The 24,431-nt window shown below is 38.6% G+C and overlaps 2 protein-coding genes across 4 annotated transcripts in view; both read left to right on the plus strand.

The window, feature by feature from the left end:
- Positions 1-23,292, plus strand: part of LOC131830028 (alcohol dehydrogenase E chain) — a 32,708-nt gene extending 9,416 nt beyond the window's left edge. Inside the window, exons 3-10 of one of the 2 annotated variants that reach the window (XM_059172433.1) lie at positions 919-1,020; positions 1,510-1,648; positions 4,636-4,723; positions 4,820-5,039; positions 7,159-7,296; positions 15,798-15,933; positions 16,537-16,675; positions 19,970-23,292. In XM_059172433.1, the coding sequence (XP_059028416.1) occupies positions 919-1,020; positions 1,510-1,648; positions 4,636-4,723; positions 4,820-5,039; positions 7,159-7,296; positions 15,798-15,933; positions 16,537-16,675; positions 19,970-19,994 (987 nt within the window). In that variant the 3' untranslated portion in view covers positions 19,995-23,292. Of the gene's footprint in view, positions 1-918; positions 1,021-1,509; positions 1,649-4,635; positions 4,724-4,819; positions 5,040-7,158; positions 7,420-15,797; positions 15,934-16,536; positions 16,676-19,969 lie in introns of both variants that reach the window. The other variant, XM_059172430.1, reaches the window with a different exon arrangement.
- LOC131830046 (sorting nexin-3) lies at positions 2,856-3,575 on the plus strand. Of its 2 annotated transcripts, XM_059172452.1 has the most exons (2): positions 2,856-3,050; positions 3,117-3,575. In XM_059172452.1, exons 1-2 carry the CDS (start codon positions 2,955-2,957, stop codon positions 3,441-3,443), a joined length of 423 nt encoding a protein of 140 aa, XP_059028435.1. In that variant the 5' UTR covers positions 2,856-2,954; the 3' UTR covers positions 3,444-3,575. The 2 variants fall into 2 exon arrangements, with proteins under 2 accessions (XP_059028435.1, XP_059028425.1); XM_059172442.1 differs by having other exon boundaries at positions 2,856-3,575.
- Positions 23,293-24,431: the final 1,139 nt, after the last annotated feature.

Genomic DNA, 24,431 nt, shown 5'->3' on the forward strand with positions numbered 1-24,431 from the left:
GGAGCTCAGGATCCTGGGATCATGCCCTGAGCCAAAGGCAGACACTCAACAGCTGAGCCACCCAGGAGCCCCAAGACAAGTTTTATATTATATTCCCAAGCACTAAAAACATGTTTTCACCTTTTTATTTTAAAGAACTTCCATGAGTCACCTGTACAAGCTAGAAATTCAAGCACACCATTCTCCCATTTTTATATATATACATGCAAATTTGTGGGTATGAGTGGGTGCGTACAGCTATAACCTGGGCAATTTTTGTTGCAAATCTAATATGGAAGAATTTCTATACATACATTTGATGAAAAAGACAGTACTACCAAAGCTAACTGCCAAATGAGTGATGCAAACAAGTAGCACACACAAACAGTAGGGAAAACAAAGTCAAGAGAAGAGAACAGGCAAATAGAGAAAAAGAAGGCATTGTAGGCAGGGAGGCAAATGTGCAAAGGAAATAATAAAGTTAGATCATTTGGGTTGCAGCAGAGAACTGAGCAAGAAGGCAATAGATTTCATGTGAATAGCACTATACCTGTCAGCAAAATTATTTCGATTCAGAACTTCATGCACTAGCAACAGGTGTGGATAAACAACCAACTTAAGGACCACATTAAGAAATATAAGAAAGAAACATCCCTTGGAGAAGAAAAACCAACATACAGAGGCCCAAAAGAATATATTCCTTTTTATCTCAATATCTCATTATAGTTAATTCTGTTTCTCTTTCCTTGTGTTATTGCTTTGCCTGTTGTTTAAAAAGGTATTTTTATTCTCTTTGTAAATCAGAGGTCCTTCATGTCTATGGAACCCTTGTTAGTTTCCAGACATGGGGATAGATGTTGCACATAACAAAATGAAAGTCACTCTCCTTGACTTTAAGAGTGGGGAAAAACTGGTATCATCGTTCTGTTCAATTTTCAGGTAATCAAATGCAAAGCAGCTGTGCTATGGGAGATAAAGAAACCCTTTTCCATAGAGGAGGTCGAGGTCGCACCACCTAAGGCCCATGAAGTTCGTATTAAGGTGAAACATTTTTCCATTGCTATTTAGTTTTAGGTTTAAAAATTTCAGAAAATGGTAAAATTGGAAATAAGCAAAAATCCATTAAAAGGCACTTTTTATATGGTGATCCAAGCAGTGGAATTACATTTATTGTCAAGAAAGATGTACATACAAATCATCACATTTTTAAGAAGGAACCAAGGAGTATATACAGGATAATCCTAATAAAATAAAAAAAGAACTTATGCGTTTGTACAGGAAAAAAGCACAAAGGGATATACATCAAGATTTTGAAATCAATTAGCATCAGATGGTAAAACTTAAGTGACAATTTTCTTAGTGTTAACCTGAAATTTCTACTTCTATAAAAAAGGATATATTCTTATATATTAAATAAGATTTAAATATTTCAGAAACAACTATTTTATGGACTATTCCAAATTATTTGATGAGGAAAAGGAAAGGGTCTTTATCTTTTATAAATCTAAATATCCTCCCTTTACTGTGTAGATGGTGGCCTCAGGAATCTGTCGTTCTGATGATCACGTGGTTAGTGGAACGCTTGTCACACCTCTCCCTATAATCTTGGGCCATGAGGCAGCTGGCATTGTGGAAAGCATTGGAGAAGGAGTGACTACAGTAAAACCAGGTACAGAATTCTCACTTAAGGAATGTGTCTCAGTTCAGGACCCCAAGATCATCCAGCCTGGAAAGACCTTACAGAAGGTCATGGCAAAGCTGGGACTAGAACATAGGTCTCCTCCTTTCTTTCCTCCCTCTCTGACTCAGACATGTGTGCATTCATGCACTCATAAATTCTCTCATTCAGCAAGTGCCTTTTGAGTACCTACTAGATGTCAGACACTAGGTTAGATCCCAGGGACACATCAGGATTGAGAAAGATGCAGCGCCTGCCAAAGTTAGAGTTCATAAACAAATAATTTCCATTTTACTGTTGCTGAGTATTGTCTTCTGTCAGGTCCAAAAAGAATGACAAATGAGATAAAATAAGAAAAATTAAGACTATGTCCTGATCCTCCAAATCAGTGTGTGGAAACTGTTCCATGCTGATTTCACAGGATGGGGGCCATGAGTCTACGATTAAATCAACATGATCTCCTCTTAGATGGGAAGAGGAGCCCATTCACTGGTTTCCTCTCCCAGTATGGCCTCCCATCGTGAACACTAAATGAATGAGACAGTCTAAATGGAAGGGAAGGAAGTATACCCAGCAGAAAACTTCCTGACATAAACAATATCTGTTTTAGTACCTTTAAAGTGGTTAAATGTGATTGGTGATAAAGTACTACTTTATCTTTAATATTTATTTTATCCTATAGAATATCCTATCCTAATAGTTTAACAATTAAGGGGTGACATAGAAAATTTCCATGTCATCATCTCCATATACAATTTATGTATTAAATGTTATGACCTAACCACTTTTCTGGGTTTTGTGGATAGGTTGCTTAGGTGATTAAAAATAAAAATTCTGTCTAATTTTAAAAAATCACTTTAACAGTAAATGTGTCCTCCCCCTTACCAAATACTTAATTGGCCTATCATCAGAAAATAATAAAATAAATCATCTGGCTTGAGTTTCAGCTCTTAATCTTTCCTTTAGTTAGAAATAAATTAATAATAAATGACACACTTACTTTTTAGCTCTGTTCCTTCTACCAAAGCAGAAAAAATAATTAACCAATTCGGTTGCCAGATACAAACATTTGAAAGACAGTTTTTTTTCCTCAAAGAGCACGACTAACTCATTGTTGAGGTCTACAGAGGGATTTGGTGAGTTCTTTTTGTTCCATTTTTGTTAGTTTTCCTTTAAAAAACAAAACAAAATCCTAGGTGCGCGAGCCCGGTGTCCCCGCGGCGGGCAGCAGCGGCGGCGTCGGTGGAACGCGGAGGGGGCGGAGGGAGTCCGCGGCGGCGGCGGCTGCAGTAGAGAAATGGCGGAGACCGTGGCGGACACCCGGCGGCTGATCACCAAGCCGCAGAACCTGAATGATGCCTACGGGCCGCCCAGCAACTTCCTCGAGATCGATGTGAGCAACCCGCAGACGGTGGGGGTCGGCCGGGGCCGCTTCACCACCTACGAAATCAGGGTCAAGACAAATCTGCCTATTTTCAAGCTGAAGGAATCTACCGTTAGAAGAAGATACAGTGACTTTGAATGGCTGCGAAGTGAATTAGAAAGAGAGAGCAAGGTTGTAGTTCCCCCGCTCCCTGGAAAAGCATTTTTGCGCCAGCTTCCTTTTAGAGGAGATGATGGAATATTTGATGATAATTTTATTGAAGAAAGGAAGCAAGGACTGGAGCAGTTTATAAACAAGGTCGCTGGTCATCCTCTGGCACAGAATGAACGTTGTCTTCACATGTTTTTACAGGATGAAATTATAGATAAAAGCTATACTCCATCTAAAATAAGACATGCCTGAAATTTGGTGAGAAGGGGCAAAAAAAAACAAAAAACAAAAAACAAAAAAAAACCACACCTCTCCGTGACTATTAATGGTTCATACGCACCAGTGAAGAAGTTCTAACTAACTGTCAGCATGCCGCACAAAAACTGGTATAACATGCCCTCGGTATACTAACATCCATACGCTCAGTTTGGTTTGGTTTTGTTTTGGCAGTTGACAAGAAGTTAATTTGCTTTAGTGAAAATCCCTCCTTCCAGCCTTTCTATATAAATAGCTCTTCCTTGCCGTTCTAATGTGGTCCCCATGATCACCTCGCAGACCTGTTACTCCAGTATAACCCGCAGTGTCCTAACTAAAGTTACTAACTTGGTCTTATCTGCACAGTTTTTGTGTCCTGTTTGCTTCTTGAATCTGATTAACTAGAATATTTCTCTTATCCTTTTTAATATGTGATGTCCCTTGACCTAATTTATGTGTAGAAGCACTACACCATTGGTTTCCAGTCCCCTGTGTGTAAGATACACACTTGTGTGCAGAAAAGTCTCCCTTCAGGCTTGTAATACCCTTCACGTGGAAGATTAATGAGGGAAATCTTTATATTCTGTATAAAAACAAAATCAAATTTATATACTAAAATCATTTGTCTAAAAATTTAAGTTGTTTTCAAATAAAAAATAAAAAAGCAAAAACAAAACAAAACAAAACAAAACAAAAAAATCCTAAATGCATAGTCACTCTGAAAAGCCAAGAAATGGTTGCTGAAATATGCATTTTTACTTCATCCCAAACTATTAAAACTACTGAGGGCAACCAGGCATCTAATGGACCGATGGCAGCCTGCTCACAGCTGAAAGTTGTATGTACAGTTACAGGGAGAATATTTAAGGTTTAATTATCAAGGATTTATGGGATGGTATGTATAAAATCCCCAAGAGAAAAGGCACCCCATGAAAGAGAACTATTAACACAGGAGAAATAGTCCTTTAAATCCACATTGTTTCCTATATTCACATGTCCTCTTTGGGAATCTTCAGGCACATACAAACAGTGCTGGCAGGGAGGGACCAGTGACTTGGTGGTGACTGAGCTCTATTTCTTGGAGATTTTCCAAAGACACACACCTCTAATACATACACATAAGCTTCCAGTTCTTACTGCCTTAACTCCTGAGTAGAAATTTAAGAAGAATGTGTTTTGTACCTTCCAGGTGACAAAGTCATTCCACTCTTCACGCCCCAGTGTGGAAAATGCAGTGTTTGTAAACACCCGCAAGGCAACCTCTGCTTGAAAAATGAGTAAGTTTCTGATACTCTCCTTACATAGCCAATGGATTTGTGCATCGGTTATGACCCTGTCTCATGCCCTCTGTGTCTATGTGTTGTGTTGGCCAGTCTGAGCAAGCCTCGGGGGTTCATGCAGGATGGAACTACCAGGTTCATCTGCAGAGGAAAGCCCATCCACCATTTCATCAACACCAGCACCTTCTCCCAGTACACAGTGGTGGATGAGACTGCAGTGGTCAAGGTCGATGCAGCCGCACCATTGGAGAAAGTCTGTCTCATTGGCTGTGGATTTTCTACTGGGTATGGGTCTGCAGTCAACGTTGCCAAGGTAGGAATGACAATGGGTGATAAAATTGGTTATACTCAGACTATTAGGAACTAAAAGGAGAGCCATTTCTCACAGTAATCAGAGATCACTCTTCATAGATTTGCTGGTAGCTTTCTGCCTTGTTACCACAATAACATTGATATACTCTACAAAATTTAGGTTATCAGTTATGAGCACAAAAATGGCCTCGGAAGGAATTGAAGAGCATTTCCTAGATAATTCATCTGTTTACCACAGATGAAAAAGCTTTTGATGCTTAGTTAGGCAAAAGTAAAGTTGTAATCTTCACAATTATTATTATAATTATTCTTCTCTACTTGTTCTTTATGTGATCACTAAATTTTAGAGCTGGGAGCTTATTTAGTAATTTACTGTATTGCTATCACCAATATGCATCAGGTAGAGTAGGTTCTGCGAGCTTCTGAGGCAGCAGACGTCAGTGAGATGAAGGGGTTGCCTCTGAGGAACATCTAGCCCACGGACCTCTACTCCCAGAATTAAGACCAGCAGTAGATTCCAAAGCCTTATGTGTCACACTTCCAAACCAAGAGTCAGCAACCCACCTCCTCTGTGGATCCTTGAAAGGGAAGTAATGAAGCTTCAATAATGCATTTGGCATTTAGTCCAGTCATTACAGGATTTCACTGCTACATCTCGCTGCACACACACACACACACACACATACATTTTAAAGGTGGCAGATTTTAAAGAGCAAGGCCTCTTTTCTCAAAAGGTTGGAAATCTCACAGTATCCCTTAATTTTATGAAATGGAGGCTCAGAGACATAAAGCTATTTGCCGAAAATCTCACAGCTGGTTAGTGTGAGAGCAGCCACTAGCCTTTCTCTCAAAACTGCTGAATCATAGGGGCACCTGGGTGGCTCAGTGGGTTAAAGCCCCTACCTTCAGCTCAAGTCATGATCTCAGGGTCCTGGGATTGAGCCCCGCATTAAGCTCTTTGCTTAGCAGACAGCCTGCTTCCCCCTCTCTGTCTCTGCCTGCCTCCCTGCCTACTTGTGGTCTCTCTGTTAAACAAATAAAATCTTTTTAAAAATTGCTGAATCTTAAGTCATGATACATAAATACCTTCACCTTTAAACCTGAATCACAAGTCTCAATTTTTTCTAAGTAAGGTAAAAAGTGGTGCTGTTTCCCACAGAATGATTACTTGGGAAAGGAGAAATATAGTCAGCCACCCAGAAGGCTGACCATAGAAGTTTAGATTTACTAACGGACCAATTTAAATCATTGAGTGCACTTGTTTTCCAAATTTCTGTGGCTCTAGCATTAGGTGCCTTGTGCGATTACATCATCTGTTTGAGCAAAGCAGAAGCAAGGGCACCCGTAATAATTAATTTCAGCCATTAATAAAATACAGACCAACTTTTCAGTGCACTATTGTTTATTAGTACATTCTTAAAAGCAGGGATAACAACCGACAAGATCACAGCAGTCTCAAGCTGTATTATCTTAGTTATCTGTTAAATTTCCCCTGTTCTCAGGCTTTCCTCTAAACTAAGGATAACTTTTTTATGTTTCACAGCTCATTTCTGTTCTCACGATACTGGTCATGATACTGAAAGCTAATGAACCAAGGAATTAATTATTGAGGATCTGTTTGGATTATTTTTCAGTATTGCAGAATAATCTTTCCACTTATTATTTCATTTCCCCAAACTTGCATTTCTGTGCAAAAAAAGCTGGGCATTGGTGGCTTTGAGCTATTAGATTCTCTTCAAGATGGGGCTCATTGGCATTTAGAGCTTAAAGATCATCCAATGCACTGGCTCCAAACCTGGGCTTCCCATTGGGGTCACCTGGAAACTGGGTCCCACCAGCAGAGACTCTGATGAAAATGATTATGAGCCATGAACTGGGCACGGAGACGTTTTAAACCTCCCCAGGTGAGTCTTACGTCCAGCAGAGTCTAAAAATCACTCATCTAATTCAACCCTCTTAATTTCAACACAAAGCAACTAAAGCCGAAAGAGATTTGACAGCCGGTTGGACCTAAGAGTTTGAATAGCTTCTCATAACAGACAAGGCATGGCACTTTCTTCAGCTTAGATAATTTCTAGTAATCATTATTTAATCCATTCTTGCATTTTCTGTAAATATAGGTCACCCAGGGTTCCACCTGTGTGGTGTTTGGCCTTGGAGGAGTCGGCCTGTCCGTGATCATAGGCTGCAAAGCAGCAGGAGCAGCCAGGATCATTGGGGTGGACATCAACAAAGACAAATTTGCAAAGGCCAAACAGGTGGGTGCCACTGAGTGCATCAGCCCTCAGGACTACAAGGAACCCATCCAGGACGTGCTGAAGGAAATGAGTGGTGGCGGTGTGGATTTTTCATTTGAAGTCATTGGGCGGCTTGACACCATGGTATGTAACAGGAAATGCCCTGAGATATTGGTTTCTACATTCCAGGGTGTACTTTTAGGCAGCAGAATATAAATATTATATATAAATAATATTTTTAAAACTATGAATGGTGGTTTTCTATCCCCTGCTGGTTACCTGGGATATTCAATTTATTCCTATGAGAAATCTTTAATTCCATCAGCTAAGCAAATCTGTCTCAATAGTTCCCCTTTAGAGAAGGAAGAGGGTCTCTTTTTTTTAATTAAGTCATTACAAATTTACTTTGTTAATTTTTAGTAAAAAATTTCAAATTCAAGTAAATATAGATTATATAAATTCTGTTTTCAGACTGCCAAGTTTGACCTTTCCCCACATTCTTAAGAAAAATGGTTTAACAATTTTTTATGTTTTAATAAGTTTTGATTTCTTTTCATATATCATACTTTGGCCAGAAGAGATAATGGTCAATTTTAGACCAGTATCGTTTTATTAATAGAAAATATTACATTTTACCATTTACCACACTGCCCCATTTTGCCACAGCAGACAGCACAGTGCCTGGCACAGAGTTAGCATCCAATATCTATGTGTTGGGCTGAATGCTTTAGAAAGTCAAAAAATTTTTCCCACCAAAAATATTTAAGAGATACATATTGTATAGCATGGTTTATAAATTACATGAGTTAACACACGTAAAATACCTAGCACAGTGTCACCTGTCAGATGATAAGCCCCACAAACAGTAGCTAGTATTATTGACATGCAATACTGTTTCTTTTTTTTTTTTTTTTAAGATTTTATTAGTGACAGAGAGAGAGAGCACAAGCAGGGGGAGCAGAATGGGGAGTGAGAAGCAGACTCCCTGCTAAGCAGGGAGCCTGATGTGGGACTCGATCTCAGTACCTGAGGTCATGACCTGATGCATAAACATCTGAGCCACCCAGGCGCCCTGCAATACTGTTTCTGATCTTGCAGTGTTTCCATCATCATTGGAATATGCAAAACGCTACTTTCAAATAATTATAAATATCATCAATTGCAATGAGGAACACATCTCCAGTTATAGTCCACCTAACCAGAACTCTCTAGAATCCTACTGAAACAGTCTCCAGAAGCCAACAAATCCACCTTTTGAGGTTCTCCAGTAAATCCCAGGAGTGCTGTAATAGGGGGCACTGCCCTAAGAGTTAAGCTCTTCATAGCCTTGACAATATGCCAACTTCAGAGATCAGAAGTTCCAAGGGAATCCAACTTTATTCAGGGTGGTAGCATTTCTTTTTATGCCTTTTTTCTGTTGTTTTCTCTCTCTTTTCTTCTGTGAAATTGGATTTTTACTTCATGTGAAGATACCAAATACCACCCAACAGCCACATGTTCTGAGGTTACCTGGTCTCATATACATCATATTCCAAAATCAAAGGATGAATCCTTACGTATTGCTGGGGCAGGAGGTCCTCAACAATTCTCTTACAATGGAACATGTTTAAAAACTTGATTGGAGGACAGCTGAGTCAAGATGGCAGAGAAGTAGCAAGCTGAGACTGCTTCAGCTAGCCGGAGATCAGCTAGATAGCTTATCTAAAGATTGCAAACACATGAAAATCCATCGGCAGATCGAAGAGAAGAACAGCAATTCTGGAAACAGAAAAACAACCACTTTCTGAAAGGTAGGACCGGCGGAGAAGTGAATCCAAAGCGACGGGAAGATAGACCCCGGGGGGAGGGGCCGGCTCCCGGCAAGCGGCGGAGCAACCGCGCACAAAATCAGGACTTTTAAAAGTCTGTTCCGCTGAGGGACATCGCTCCAGAGGCTAAACCGGGGCCACGCGGGGTCAGCGTGGCCTCAGGTCCCGCAGGGTCACAGAAGGATCGGGGGTGTCTGAGTGTCGCAGAGCTTGCGGGTATTGGAACGGGAAAGCCGGCTACAGAGACAGAGCCGACAGTAAGCTCACAGCTCCGTGTTACCTTGAACCGGTCGCAGGCTCGGTGAGCTCGGAGCGCGGCCGGAGGTCAGGCAGACGGGAGTAACTGGGCGCTGTTCTCTGAGCGCGCACTGAGGAGTGGGGCCCCGGGCTCTCGGCTCCTCCGGGCCAGAGACCAGGAGGCCGCCATTTGTATTCCCGTCCTCTGGAACTCTATGGAAAGCGCTCAGGGAACAAAAGCTCCTGAAAGCAAACCGGAGCGGATTACTCACCCCGGCCCTGGGTAAGGGCGGTGTAATTCCGCCTGGGGCAAAGACACTTGAGAATCACTACAACAGGCCCCTCCCCCAGAAGATCAACAAGAAATCCAGCCAAGACCAAGTTCACCTACCAAGGAGTGCGGTTTCAATACCAAGGAGAGCAGCAGAATTCCAGAGGAGGAGAAAGCCAAGCACGGAACTCATGGCTTTTTTCCTGTGATTTTTTTTAGTCTTGCAGTTAATTTAATTTTTTCTTTTTCATTTTTTTTTTTCTCGCCTTTGGGTTAAATTTTTTTTTAACTGTTACCTTTTTCGTTTTTAACGATTTTATACTAGTTTATCTAATATATATATTTTTTCTTTTTTACATTTTTCTTAGGTGTATTCCTTTTTTAAAAATTCTTTTCTTTTCTTTTCTTTTTTTTTTTCTTTTCTTTTCTTTTTTTTTTTTTTCTTTCTTCCTTTTTGAACCTCTTTTTATCCCCTTTCTCCCCACTCACGATTTTGGATCTCTTCTAATTTGGTTAAAGCATATTTTCCTGGGGTTGTTGCCACCCTTTTAGTATTTTACTTGCCCCTTCATTTACTCTTATCTGGAAAAAATGACAAGACGTAAAAATTCAACACAAAAAAAAGAACAAGAGGCAGTACCAAAGGCTAGGGACCTAATCAATACAGACATCGGTAATATGTCAGATCTAGAGTTCAGAATGACAATTCTCAAGGTTCTAGCCGGGCTCGAAAAAGGCATGGAAGATATTAGAGAAACCCTCTCGAGAGATATAAAAGCCCTTTCTGGAGAAATAAAAGAACTAAAATCTAACCAAGGTGAAATCAAAAAAGCTATTAATGAGGTGCAATCAAAAATGGAGGCTCTAACTGCTAGGATAAATGAGGCAGAAGAAAGAATTAGTGATATAGAAGACCAAATGACAGAGAATAAAGAAGCTGAGCAAAAGAGGGACAAACAGCTACTGGACCACGAGGGGAGAATTCGAGAGATAAGTGACACCATAAGACGAAACAACATTAGAATAATTGGGATTCCAGAAGAAGAAGAAAGTGAGAGGGGAGCAGAAGGTATACTGGAGAGAATTATTGGGGAGAATGTCCCCAATATGGCAAAGGGAACGAGCATCAAAATTCAGGAGGTTCAGAGAACGCCCCTCAAAATCAATAAGAATAGGCCCACACCCCGTCACCTAATAGTAAAATTTACAAGTCTCAATGACAAAGAGAAAATCCTGAAAGCAGCCCGGGAAAAGAAGTCTGTAACATACAATGGTAAAAATATTAGATTGGCAGCTGACTTATCCACAGAGACCTGGCAGGCCAGAAAGAGCTGGCATGATATTTTCAGAGCACTAAACGAGAAAAACATGCAGCCAAGAATACTATATCCAGCTAGGCTATCATTGAAAATAGAAGGAGAGATTAAAAGCTTCCAGGACAAACAACAACTGAAAGAATTTGCAAATACCAAACCAGCTCTACAGGAAATATTGAAAGGGGTCCTCTAAGCAAAGAGAGAGCCTACAAGTGGTAGATCAGAAAGGAACAGAGACCATATACAGTAACAGTCACCTTACAGGCAATACAATGGCACTAAATTCATATCTCTCAATAGTTACCCTGAATGTGAATGGGCTAAATGCCCCTGTCAAAAGACACAGGGTATCAGAATGGATAAAAAAACAAAACCCATCTATATGTTGCCTCCAAGAAACACATCTTAAGCCCGAAGACACCTCCAGATTTAAAGTGAGGGGGTGGAAAAGAATTTACCATGCTAATGGACATCAGAAGAAAGCAGGAGTGGCAATCCTTATATCAGATCAATTAGATTTTAAGCCAAAGACTATAATAAGAGATGAGGAAGGACACTATATCATACTCAAAGGGTCTGTCCAACAAGAAGATTTAACAATTTTAAATATCTATGCCCCCAATGTGGGAGCAGCCAACTATATAAACCAATTAATAACAAAATCAAAGAAACACATCAACAATAATTCAATAATAGTAGGGGACTTTAACACTCCCCTCACTGAAATGGACAGGTCATCCAAGCAAAAGATCAGCAAGGAAATAAAGGCCTTAAACGACACACTGGACCAGATGGACATCACGGATATATTCAGAATATTTCATCCCAAAGCAACAGAATACACATTCTTCTCTAGTGCACATGGAACATTCTCCAGAATAGATCACATCCTCGGTCCTAAATCAGGACTCAACCAGTATCAAAAGATTGGGATCATTCCCTACATATTTTCAGACCACAATGCTCTAAAGCTAGAACTCAACCACAAAAGGAAGTTTGGAAAGAACCCAAATACATGGAGACTAAACAGTATCCTTCTAAAGAATGAATGGGTCAACCGGGAAATTAAAGAAGAATTGAAAAAAATCATGGAAACAAATGATAATGAAAATACAACGGTTCAAAATCTGTGGGACACAACAAAGGCAGTCCTGAGAGGAAAATATATAGCGGTACAAGCCTTTCTCAAGAAACAAGAAAGGTCTCAGGTACACAACCTAACCCTACACCTAAAGGAGCTGGAGAAAGAACAAGAAAGAAACCCTAGGCCAGCAGGAGAAGAGAAATCATAAAGATCAGAGCAGAAATCAATGAAATAGAAACCAAAAAAACAATAGAACAAATCAACGAAACTAGGAGCTGGTTCTTTGAAAGAATTAATAAAATTGATAAACCCCTGGCCCGACTTATCAAAAAGAAAAGAGAAAGGACCCAAATAAATAAAATCATGAATGAAAGAGGAGAGATCACAACTAACACCAAAGAAATACAAACTATTATAAGAACATACTATGAGCAACTCTACGGCAATAAATTTGACAATCTGGAAGAAATGGATGCATTCCTAGAAACATATAAACTACCACAACTGAGCCAGGAAGAAATAGAAAGCCTGAACAGACCCATAACCAGTAAGGAGATTGAAACAGTCATTAAAAATCTCCAAACAAACAAAAGCCCAGGGCCAGACGGCTTCCCGGGGGAATTCTACCAAACATTTAAAGAAGAACTAATTCCTATTCTCCTGAAACTGTTCCAAAAAATAGAAATGGAAGGAAAACTTCCAAACTCATTTTATGAGGCCAGCATCACCTTGATCCCAAAACCAGACAAGGATCCCACCAAAAAAGAGAGCTATAGACCGATATCCTTGATGAACACAGATGCGAAAATACTCAACAAAATACTAGCCAATAGGATTCAACAGTACATTAAAAGGATTATTCACCACGACCAAGTGGGATTTATTCCAGGGCTGCAAGGTTGGTTCAACATCCGCAAATCAGTCAATGTGATACAACACATCAATAAAAGAAAGAACAAGAACCATATGATACTCTCAATAGATGCTGAAAAAGCATTTGACAAAGTACAGCATCCCTTCCTGATCAAAACTCTTCAAAGTGTAGGGATAGAGGGCACATACCTCAATATCATCAAAGCCATCTATGAAAAACCCACCGCAAATATCATTCTCAATGGAGAAAAACTGAAAGCTTTTCCGCTAAGGTCAGGAACACGGCAGGGATGTCCATTATCACCACTGCTATTCAACATCGTACTAGAGGTCCTAGCCTCAGCAATCAGACAACAAAAGGAAATTAAAGGCATCCAAATCGGCAAAGAAGAAGTCAAATTATCACTCTTCGCAGATGATATGATACTATATGTGGAAAACCCAAAAGACTCCACTCCAAAACTGCTAGAACTTATACAGGAATTCAGTAAAGTGTCAGGATATAAAATCAATGCACAGAAATCAGTTGCATTTCTCTACACCAACAGCAAGACAGAAGAAAGAGATATTAAGGAGTCAATCCCATTTACAATTGCATCCAAAACCATAAGATACCTAGGAATAAACCTAACCAAAGAGACACAGAATCTATACTCAGAAAACTATAAAGTACTCATGAAAGAAATTGAGGAAGACACAAAGAAATGGAAAAATGTTCCATGCTCCTGGATTGGAAGAATAAATATTGTGAAAATGTCTATGCTACCTAAAGCAATCTACACATTTAATGCAATTCCTATCAAAGTACCATCCATCTTTTTCAAAGAAATGGAACAAATAATGCTAAAATTTATATGGAACCAGAAAAGACCTCAAATAGCCAAAGGGATATTGAAAAAGAAAGCCAACGTTGGTGGCATCACAATTCTGGACTTCCGGCTCTATTACAAAGCTGTCATCATCAAGACAGCATGGTACTGGCACAAAAACAGACACATAGATCAATGGAACAGAATAGAGAGCCCAGAAATAGACCCTCAACTCTATGGTCAACTAATCTTCGACAAAGCAGGAAAGAATGTCCAATGGAAAAAAGACAGCCTTTTCAATAAATGGTGCTGGGAAAATTGGACAGCCACATGCAGAAAAATGAAATTGGACCATTCCCTTACACCACACACAAAAATAGACTCAAAATGGATGAAGGACCTCAATGTACGAAAGGAATCCATCAAAATCCTTGAGGAGAACACGGGCAGCAACCTCTTCGACCTCTGCCGCAGCAACATCTTCCTAGGAACAACGCAAAAGGCAAGGGAAGCAAGGGAAAAAATGAACTACTGGGATTTCATCAAGATCAAAAGCTTTTGCACAGCAAAGGAAACAGTTAACAAAATCAAAAGACAACTGACAGAATGGGAGAAGATATTTGCAAACGACATATCAGATAAAGGACTAGTGTCCAGAATCTATAAAGAACTTAGCAAACTCAACACCCAAAGAACAAATAATCCAATCAAGAAATGGGCAGAGGACATGAGCAGACATTTCTGCAAAGAAGACATCCAGATGGCGAACAGACACATGAAAAAGTGCTCCATATCACTCGGCATCAGGGAAATACAAATCAAAACCACAATGAGATATCACCTCACACCAGTCAGAATGGCTAAAATCAACAAGTCAGGAAATGACAGATGCTGGCGAGGATGCGGAGAAAGGGGAACCCTCCTACACTGTTGGTGGGAATGCAAGCTGGTGCAGCCACTCTGGAAAACAGCATGGAGGTTCCTCAAAATGTTGAAAATAGAACTGCCCTATGACCCAGCAATTGCACTATTGGGTATTTACCCTAAAGATACAAATGTAGTGATCCAAAGGGGCACATGCACCCGAATGTTTATAGCAGCAATGTCCACAATAGCCAAACTATGGAAAGAACCTAGATGTCCATCAACAGATGAATGGATCAAGAAGATGTGGTATATATACACAATGGAATACTATGCAGCCATCAAAAGAAATGAAATCTTGCCATTTGCGACAACATGGATGGAACTAGAGCGTATCATGCTTAGCGAAATAAGTCAAGCAGAGAAAGACAACTATCATATGATCTCCCTGATATGAGGAAGTGGTGATACAACATGGAGGCTTAAGTGGGTAGAAGAAGAATAAATGAAACAAGATGGGATTGGGAGGGAGACAAACCATAAGTGACTCTTAATCTCACAAAACAAACTGAGGGTTTCCGGGGGGAGGGGGTTTGGGAGAAGGGGGTGGGATTATGGACATTGGGGAGGGTATGTGATTTGGTGAGTGCTGTGAAGTGTGTAAACCTGGTGATTCACAGACCTGTACCCCTGGGGATAAAAATATATGTTTATAAAAAATAAAAAATTTAAAAAAAAAAAAAAACTTGATTGGAGGGGCTAGTCTCTCTTGTGAAGTTCCAGGAGGCCATCAAGTGGATAAGAGACCAATTTTGATGACGTAATTGATTTAATATCTTGTTTGCCATCAAAACATGTGGTTCAAAGTACTGCATTCAAAATATCGACTTGATAAATAAATGAAAAATGACTTAATCAACTGCCTGAGAACCATGTAATGACAAAACAATAATTTTACTTGAGGACTCAGACTTTATATAGATATGTTTGTAATGATGTTTGCCTCCATTATTTTATAAGGAAGAATTATGCTTGCACAAATTATTCATCCACTGGTCTCACTAAAAAAAAAGATTTTCTGGACATTTCCTAAAATCACAGCATGATTCTAGGCACAATGGGGAATAAAGAAACAAAAGACATTATCTCTTCCCCGAACACACTCACAATCTAACTAAATCAGTATTGCATACCATGCATCATGAGTGGGAACTATCAGAAAATTCACTTTAATGATGCTAAATACTAATTTTATTCTAGGTGGCTGCCTTGTCCTGCTGCCAAGAGTCCTATGGTGTAAGCGTCATTGTAGGAGTACCTCCTAATTCACAAAATCTCTCTATGAACCCCATGTTTCTACTGACCGGACGTACCTGGAAAGGAGCAATTTTTGGTGGTATGTGGTTAGGCTTGATGGCTGAATTCTTATTAACCTCAGGAGTTCTTCCCTTTTACAAGTGACAAAACCGGGTTTTAAAAAGCAATATGGTTAAAAATAAATTAAAATTCCTTTATAAGCTATAGGCTCTAAATCAACTAGATTTATGGATCTGATGCACACAGAAGGTTCAAAGACACAATTTTTGGTGTTCCCATAAGTTAACTAGAATCTTCCAGTACCCTTCTTTTATACCAATGATGGCACAAGGCACTGAAATATCTCACAGGACCCAGGAAATCCATAGCAGTCATTCACGTGTGCCCTCATTGCCTAAAATTAGGCTAAATTTTCTCCTTGATTTTGGGAACAAGCACCTATGGTATAATTTCATTATGGAGAGCTAATAATTAAGAACCCCAGTTTATCCAGGTGGATTAAAAAAAAGTCTAACATGGCAAAACGATATTGAAACACTATCTCTTATTAGCCTCAGTAATAGTAGTCTGTGGGACATAGCACTTTCTATAAACTTTCCTCTTAATTCTGCTTGGAAAGTCTCCTCTCCAATTCTCCTTTTACCCATGCCTGAAACTTACAATGATGTCATTTTCTTTTTAGGCTTTAAGAGTAAAGATTCTGTCCCCAAACTGGTGGCTGATTTTATGGCTAAGAAGTTTCCACTGGATCCACTAATAACCCATGTTTTACCTTTTGAAAAAATAAATGAAGGATTTGACCTGCTTCGCTCTGGAAAGAGGTAGATAATAAATTTATTTTTATGGTGGGTATGGGTCAATAAAGAAAAAAGGTGAAAGAATGAAAACATACTGGAGTTCCTTGTTTCTCCATTTGCAGTTCAGTCTTTGGATATAAAGAACAATTAAGATTGTATTGGTAGAAACTAAAACAATTGCTTTCTTTTTTTTTTTTTTTTTTTAAATTTTTTATTTTTTATAAACATATATTTTTTATATACATATATTTTTATCCCCAGGTCTGTGAATCACCAGGTTTACACACTTCACAGCACTCACCAAATCACATACCCTCCCCAATGTCCATAATCCCACCCCCTTCTCCCCAACCCCCTCCCCCCGGCAACCCTCAGTTTGTTTTGTGAGATTAAGAGTCATTTATGCTTTCTTACTTCCTCTTCTACTGAAACCAAATTCTTTTGGTTACAGTGACTCTGAATAATCAGAACCACTCAGCTTTACTTACTAAAGAAGAGTCACCCTTGCAAGGAAAAGAATCAGTCACACAGTCTTAATTTGAAGTCACTGCAGCCTCTGTCTGGCCACCTATAAAGGTTGAACTTTAATGGCTACAAATAAATTTAAATTATATTAAGGGCCTATTTCATTAAGGAAGCAGGTAGAACTACCTTGATATTTTTTTATAAACAGATATCACTAATTTTTTCATTAAAAAACACCTTTTTTTTTTTTTTTTTTTTTTTAGTTTACAAAGAACTTTTCACAACTAAAAATTATAGGCATACCTTAGAGGTATGGTGGGCTTGTCTCCAGACCACTGCAATAAAGCACATATGCAGTAAAGTGAGTCAAAGGAAGTTTTTGCTTTCCCAGCGCTTATAAAAGTTACTTTTACACTGTACTGTAGTCTAGTAAGTGTACAATAGCAGTATGTCTAAAAAACAGTGGACATACCTTAGTTAAAAAATATTGTGTTGCTAAAAAATGCTAATCATCATCTGACCTTTCAGTGAGTTGTAATCTTTTTGCTGGTGGAGGGTCGTACCTCAGTGTCATTGGCTGCTGACTGGTGTGGGGGTTGCTGAAGTTTGCAGTGACTGTGGCAATTTCTTAAAATAAGACCGCAATAAAGTTTGATTCTTCCTTCCACCAGAAGACTTAGAGACCACTGCAGTGTTATTAATTGGCCTAATTCAATATTGTTGTGTCTTGGGTGATAGTCGCAGGAAATAGAGGGAGATGGGAACAGCTAGTAGCAGTCAGAATACACACAATACTCATGGATTAAGTTCACTGTCTTCTATGGGCTCATTCATGATAGCACCCAAACAATTACATAATACATAACAATTACCTAATAACATCGAAGATCACTGATGACAGGTTAGCAGAACAAATATAACAACAATGAGAAAGTTTGACATATTGTAAGAATTACCCCAATGTGACAAAGAGACAGGAAGTGAGCAAACGCTGTTGGGAGAAGTAGTACTGGGAGACTTGCTCAACACAGTTGCCACAAACCTTCAATTCATAAAGAACGCAGCATCTGCAAGGAGAAAGGGTGAGGGATGCCTGTGTTGTAAAGGGGAATGCTCTTTTAAAGGCTGAAGTCTTTCTTACATTTTCTTCCATGATTAGGAAAATAAGCCGATTTCATTTCCTACCTCTAACATTTAACTATAATGACCACCTAAGAAGAATTCTGTCGTCTGCATTTATACATGAGGTATAATTTGACCTAGGCAGTTATAGCTAACTCCCACCTTCTAGTTGCATCGCCTATAACTTTTTCTGCTATCACACACTTCTCATGAGGTTTTCAACTTTAAATAAATTTCTTCAGCACCCGCCCACATAACATACTGGGCAGTCTGACAAATCTTATTGAGAAAGGAGAGCACCAGATTTCATCCTTTCTGGAAAGTAATTTGGTTAATTTGCATCAGAAACCTTTAAAACAACTTAGATCCTTAGTCCCAAGCAATTCCATTTCTGGGAAACTATTCTACAGAAATAATCAGAGACACAAATATACATCTATTTAAGCACACTCATCTATTATCTATATTATCAAAACTTGGAAACATACTAAAGTCCAACATTAAGGGGATGGTTAAATAAATTCCAACAATGTACTAGAAATCAATGAAGCCATTAAAAAGAAGTTATTTCATGAAATTTGGAAATTCTCAGATTGTAATTTTAAGTTACAGAATTGAGAATACAAACATATATAGGATGACCCCAAGTTTTCAATATGAGCAGTAAACAATTGACATACTCTAAAAAAAAGTTGATCAAAATTCAAGAAAATATTAGCACTGATTATCTGTGTGTATGAGATTACAAGTAATTTTTATTTTCTTCCTCACACTATCTTTGTTTCTAAAATTACATATATTTTCCTTATTAAATATAAGAATATATATATATATATATATATATATATATATATATATATGTATGTATTTAAGGCACAAAGACCATCTTTTTCTAAAAGTATATATCCATCAGAAGATAGATTATAGGAAGGACAATAGTTCCAGTGTAAATATTACATTTCTAATCTCCACAAGAATGAAGTTTCTGAATACAAATCAACTTTATTATCTATTTCTAAGAATCCTTCAACATTTCTTTATCAAAGCTCTATGAAACCTTCAAGATGGTCTTTATTACATTCTGGTTCCTTTAGGCAAGTTATCTATCATTTTTTAATTTCTGCAACTTTATATTTAAATTTAAATTCTCATACCCCACACTAGATATGTGACCTGGAACAAGTTATAAACCTCTCTCTCAGTGTTTTTAATCTCTAAAAAGGAAACATTATGACCTGCCTCCTAGCATGGTTGCTTCAGCTGAGGTTTAAATGATAAAATATATGAAGAGCATTTACAGAATATATGACAAACAGCAAGAACTTATTACACACCATTACCCATTGTTGTTTTGCATTATTATGCCAGATATGCATGCTCTCCAAAGTGATTTTTGGAGGATGTTCATATACAGTGAAGCCTAAATGACAGTCCTACTCAGGATGTTATGATTGAGCTTAAGGCAGGAGAACACACAAGAGAGGACCAGCAAAAGAAGACCCACCATACTACTTGACTTGACATGAATGCAAGGGATGTGAACAAAGTAGAGGGAACCACAAAGAGACTCTACTTGACTTGACATGAATGCAAGGGATGTGAACAAAGTAGAGGGAACCACAAAGAGACTCTCACTGCGACAAGGCTGAACGTTCCTTGAACTCTCACATGGAAGAGGGTGGGTTATCTGAACAGTAAAACAACTAATATATCTTTTATTTCCTGTTGCAGCATCCGCACCATCCTAACATTCTGAGACCATATGAATGGCTTCATTGCAGCAGGCTTTTGGCTCGTGAACCTTCTGGAACGAGCAGCCAAACAACATCACCAGTTCTGTTCTTCAGAGATGCAGTCAACAAATCATGCATGAGAGCTATCCAAAAGAAACAAAAATTCATGTGAAATCCTTTTTCAAGCCAATGTTTAAAATTCAAGTGAGAGCTAGATGAATCATTAGCTGCATAGTTGAATCCAGTAAACTTTCCTTCTTAATCATTCTACTCATGTTGAATTATGGCATCTTTCCATTGAAGAAAGACAGGTATTTCTTTGACTTCTTGAATTTCTTTTACCTGTGCCACCCTTAGTCCCTGAAACCTAGGGGAGAAGGTCTTCATTATACTTTATATGATACATAATGACCTCCAACATACATTGATTAGCTACTGTGCTTGAACTCTTCTATTTCTATTTCCACTGTCTATATTTTCCTTTTTATGAAATGTACCAAAGTCCTAAGGGAAACGCTATCATCTGGGAAAGGATACACTTAGATTTACCAGTAGGGAAGGTCTAGAACCTCTATATTCAGGGAATTTCTTTCTTCTTTTTTTTTTTTTTTTAAACTGAAGTGTAGGGGCGCCTGGGTGGCTCAGTGGGTTAAAGCCTCTGGCTTCTGCTCAGGTCATGATCCCAGGGTCCTGGGATCAAGCCCCATGTCAGGCTCTCTGCTCCATGGGGAGCCTGCTTCTACCTCTCTCTCTCTGCCTGCCTCTCTGCCTACTTGTTAACTCTGTCAAATAAATAAATAAAATCTTAAATAAATAAATAAATAAATAAATAAATAAAATCTTAAAAATAAATAAACAAATAAATAAATTGAAGTGTAGCTGACATACAATCTTATATTAGTTTCAGATGTACTGATGTAGTGCTTCAACACTTATGTACATTATGAAGCGATCAACACGATAAATTAGCTACTATCAGGCACCATACAAAATTGTTACCATACTATTAGCTATATTCTAAAAACGAGGAATTTTTTAGGGAAATGTCACACATTTTTATGTGACAGAGGGAAGTACACGATAAATTAGCTACTATCAGGCACCATACAAAATTGTTACCATACTATTAGCTATATTCTAAAAACGAGGAATTTTTTAGGGAAATGTCACACATTTTTATATGACAGAGGGAAGTACACTTACTGCTTTTCATACAGTCCACAGTGGAAATGCCATTATTCTTTAAACAGAGCAGTTTCATGCTACATGTGATAAATATGAGGTTCAAATATTAAATGTTAAAACTGAACTATTCCTAGAACCATATTCAAAAATCTGTAATTTTTTGGTACTTTATTGGCCACACAATTAATTATTACAATTAACTAAAATGAGTCATAAGGTAATTAAAAGGTAATATGGTGGCTTGAAGTGTAGGGATCAGAAAGAAGCAGCTGTGGACCCAACATGTAAAATGGGGAACTAGGAAATGCACAAACATCCAAAGTGATAGATTTTTTTTTTCAGTAAACATACATGCATATACAGATGTGCATTTTCAATCTAGAAGTTTTCTAGTAACTATCATCTCTTAAATCTATAATCCTGGAATTAATGTTATTTTTTGAATATGCAAGAGCCTGTGGTACTTACCCATTTGTCCATGCTTTCCCACTCTTGAGGGAAGATTTGCATTTTAAGCTTTATCTCCAGATGTACTCTTTTAAGGGGTTTTGTCTCTCTCTAAAAGTGTTATTTGTTTGTGTCTACAGTTTGTTTGATATTGTGGAAAAGACTTCAGACTGAGAGCAAGTGATCTAACACCTACATAATGGTGACCTTCCCTAAGTCTCTCAACCTTTCTGAGGCTGTTTCATCCATTGCTTTAAAGAACTACTTAAAACACAAGGCCCATGAAACCTTTTTGTTTGTTTGTTTTAAAGTATAAAAGATTAATTTAGTGCCTTTGACACATTTTTTTATTGTGGAGGATGTATGGTATCAGCACTGACAGATGACACAGATACAAAGAACTCTAGCTTATGACAATATTGAGGGTTTATCCCAATTCTGCAAAAGAGCTTCTTTTTTTTTTTTTTTTTTTTTTTATTTGACAGACAGAGATCACAAGTAGGCAGAGAGGCAGGCAGAGAGAGAGGAGGAAGCAGGCTCCCCGCTGAGCAGAGAGTCTGATGTGGGGCTCCATCCCAGGACCTTGGGATGACCTGAGCAGAAGGCAGAGGCTTTAACCCACCGAGCCACCCAGGCGCCCCCTGCAGAAGAGCTTCTTAAAGATGCTGTGAAGGCCTCAGAGCAGCAGGGTTCAGATAAGAGATTCTCCATAGACTGAAATGTCGAGGACCTAACACCTGTGTGTTGATTATTAACCAACGATGTGTTTCCTATTAACCAACGATCGCATATGGCACATACACCTCGCCCCTCAGGACCACACTCACCAGGTGATTCTGGATTTTCTGCAGGCCAGGATAGAGCAGATAACACCTATCCACCCCCTATCTGACACATAGTTTACAGTCTCAGACCAACACTTTAGTCACAACAAAAGTGGAAGGAAAAGAGAGGGATGCCTTTTCCGTCAGTGCAGAAATGTGGAGGGGAAAGTAGCTTGCAAACAAAATGTGAATCAGTGTGATAAAATGATGCCTGTGTCAGCTGGACTTTCAGTGAACACCAAACCAGCAGCTCTTAACTATCAGCACCATTCGCCCAGATACCCCTGAAGTTTCAGTCCTGTCCAGCAGACAGCCTGACCATTGTACTTCTTTGTGCCTGTTTCTAATGTCTGTGCATTGGCAATGCATTGAGAGATGATGTATATCTGATATATTCCCTTGAAATAAATTTCCAGCAAACTTTCTAACTTTTTAACTATTGAAAAAGAGATTTAAAACTTTTGCTTAAATCATGCCCAAATTATGGACTGTGCCTCTTATTTTTAGAAATCATTTCTTACCTTTAAAATTTTCAAAGAAAAAAAAACTGAGGTACTGGTGAAGTCCCCAAGTAAATGTGTTCTCTTTTCTCCATGCTGCCAGTAGACCAAATCAAAAGCCATCGCCCTCCCCCCAAAAAATGTGTTTGAGAACATGTGTGGATGAGAAGTGAGATTTATAGATCGCAGTCTTTGTTTCATGAAGCTACCAAACTTTTTCATTCTACACCTAAAACTTATATTACACTGTATGTTAGCTAACTAAAATTTAAATTAAAACTTAGGGCAAAAAAAAGTTACCCTTTTTCTCTTTGTTATGTAATTCAGTGATTGTAAAAAGAAAAATGAAGGTTTGTTGTATTTTTGATGCTGGCATGAGGTTTACTTTGTCAACTTTTATTCATATATCTGGGTATAAAAAATTCTGTCCAAATGTTTACTATGAGATTAGCATTATGTTTTGAGGTAAACAGAAAAATTTATACTACTTGATAAACTATTGTAAATTTTAAAAGGTTTCTTTACCTCAATTAACGTAATGGACCAATAAATCTTAAAAAAACAAACAAATAAACAAACAGATTACTCTACCAGGCCAACACAGCTTCATAAAGATTAGACAATATGATGCTAGTGATAGGGCTCTGTCAACATGGAGTGCCATGTACACATAGGGCATAGTTTAATTGTTTTGTCAAAGAGGCTGAGGGAGATATTTATGGTTAAGGCAGTTTTCAGAGTGGTTCTAAGAAAACACCATGGAATACTAGGGGTCCCATATTACTCAGCATACCAATGTTTTATGCTGGTGCTGCCAGAGAATGAAGGCATGGTTCCAAATGCACACAGCACAAGAGTGGGCATAAAATCCTACTGGTTGTCCAGAGGCCTATAATCACCTCCAACACTCCTTCCTCCCAGGCTATGGGTAGCAAGTGGAGAGTAGAACCGGGCATGTCACTGAGTGGCACAGTTCTCCATGGAGTATCTGTGGGGGAGTTGGGGATAGGTACCTTCCGCACCCAGCACTGGATTGACATTAAAGGGAAAAGAGGCAGGTTGAAATCCAATGTATAAAAATGGTATCCTGATGAGGCTATAATGGTGCATATGGTCACGGTGTCCAACTGGTCTCCAGCAATGAAAATTTTGACTCTAGAACCAAAAATTTCCATATTGCTGTTTTCCTTTAAAAAATATAACTGTGAATATACATAACTTGCACTGACTTTTATCCAGCCCCAAATGCTGAGTCAAATTGAAGAAAATTTTCAGTTTCCTGAGAAAAAATTTCATGTTGATGGTGTAGCTAATAGCTCTGATACAGTGACACGGCTCCTTCTGAAATAGTAAATAAGCAAAAAAGAAGCAATAGGATTTCTTAATTAACCCTTTGCCATTTTATAAATCATGTAAGCTGGTTTAGGATTAGAAAGGAAGTCCTTTTGATAGAACCATTAGAAAAATACTCAGAAGTTGAAGCAGAGTGAGATCAAGTCTGTAT

The sequence above is a fragment of the Mustela lutreola genome, chromosome 1 (genome assembly GCF_030435805.1).
Source record: "Mustela lutreola isolate mMusLut2 chromosome 1, mMusLut2.pri, whole genome shotgun sequence".
Taxonomy (NCBI): Eukaryota; Metazoa; Chordata; class Mammalia; order Carnivora; family Mustelidae; genus Mustela; species Mustela lutreola.

Bases quoted from the DNA above. Each gene is read 5' to 3' on its own strand.
- LOC131830046 (XM_059172442.1), top strand. From the start codon at position 2,955: ATGGCGGAGACCGTGGCGGACACCCGGCGGCTGATCACCAAGCCGCAG.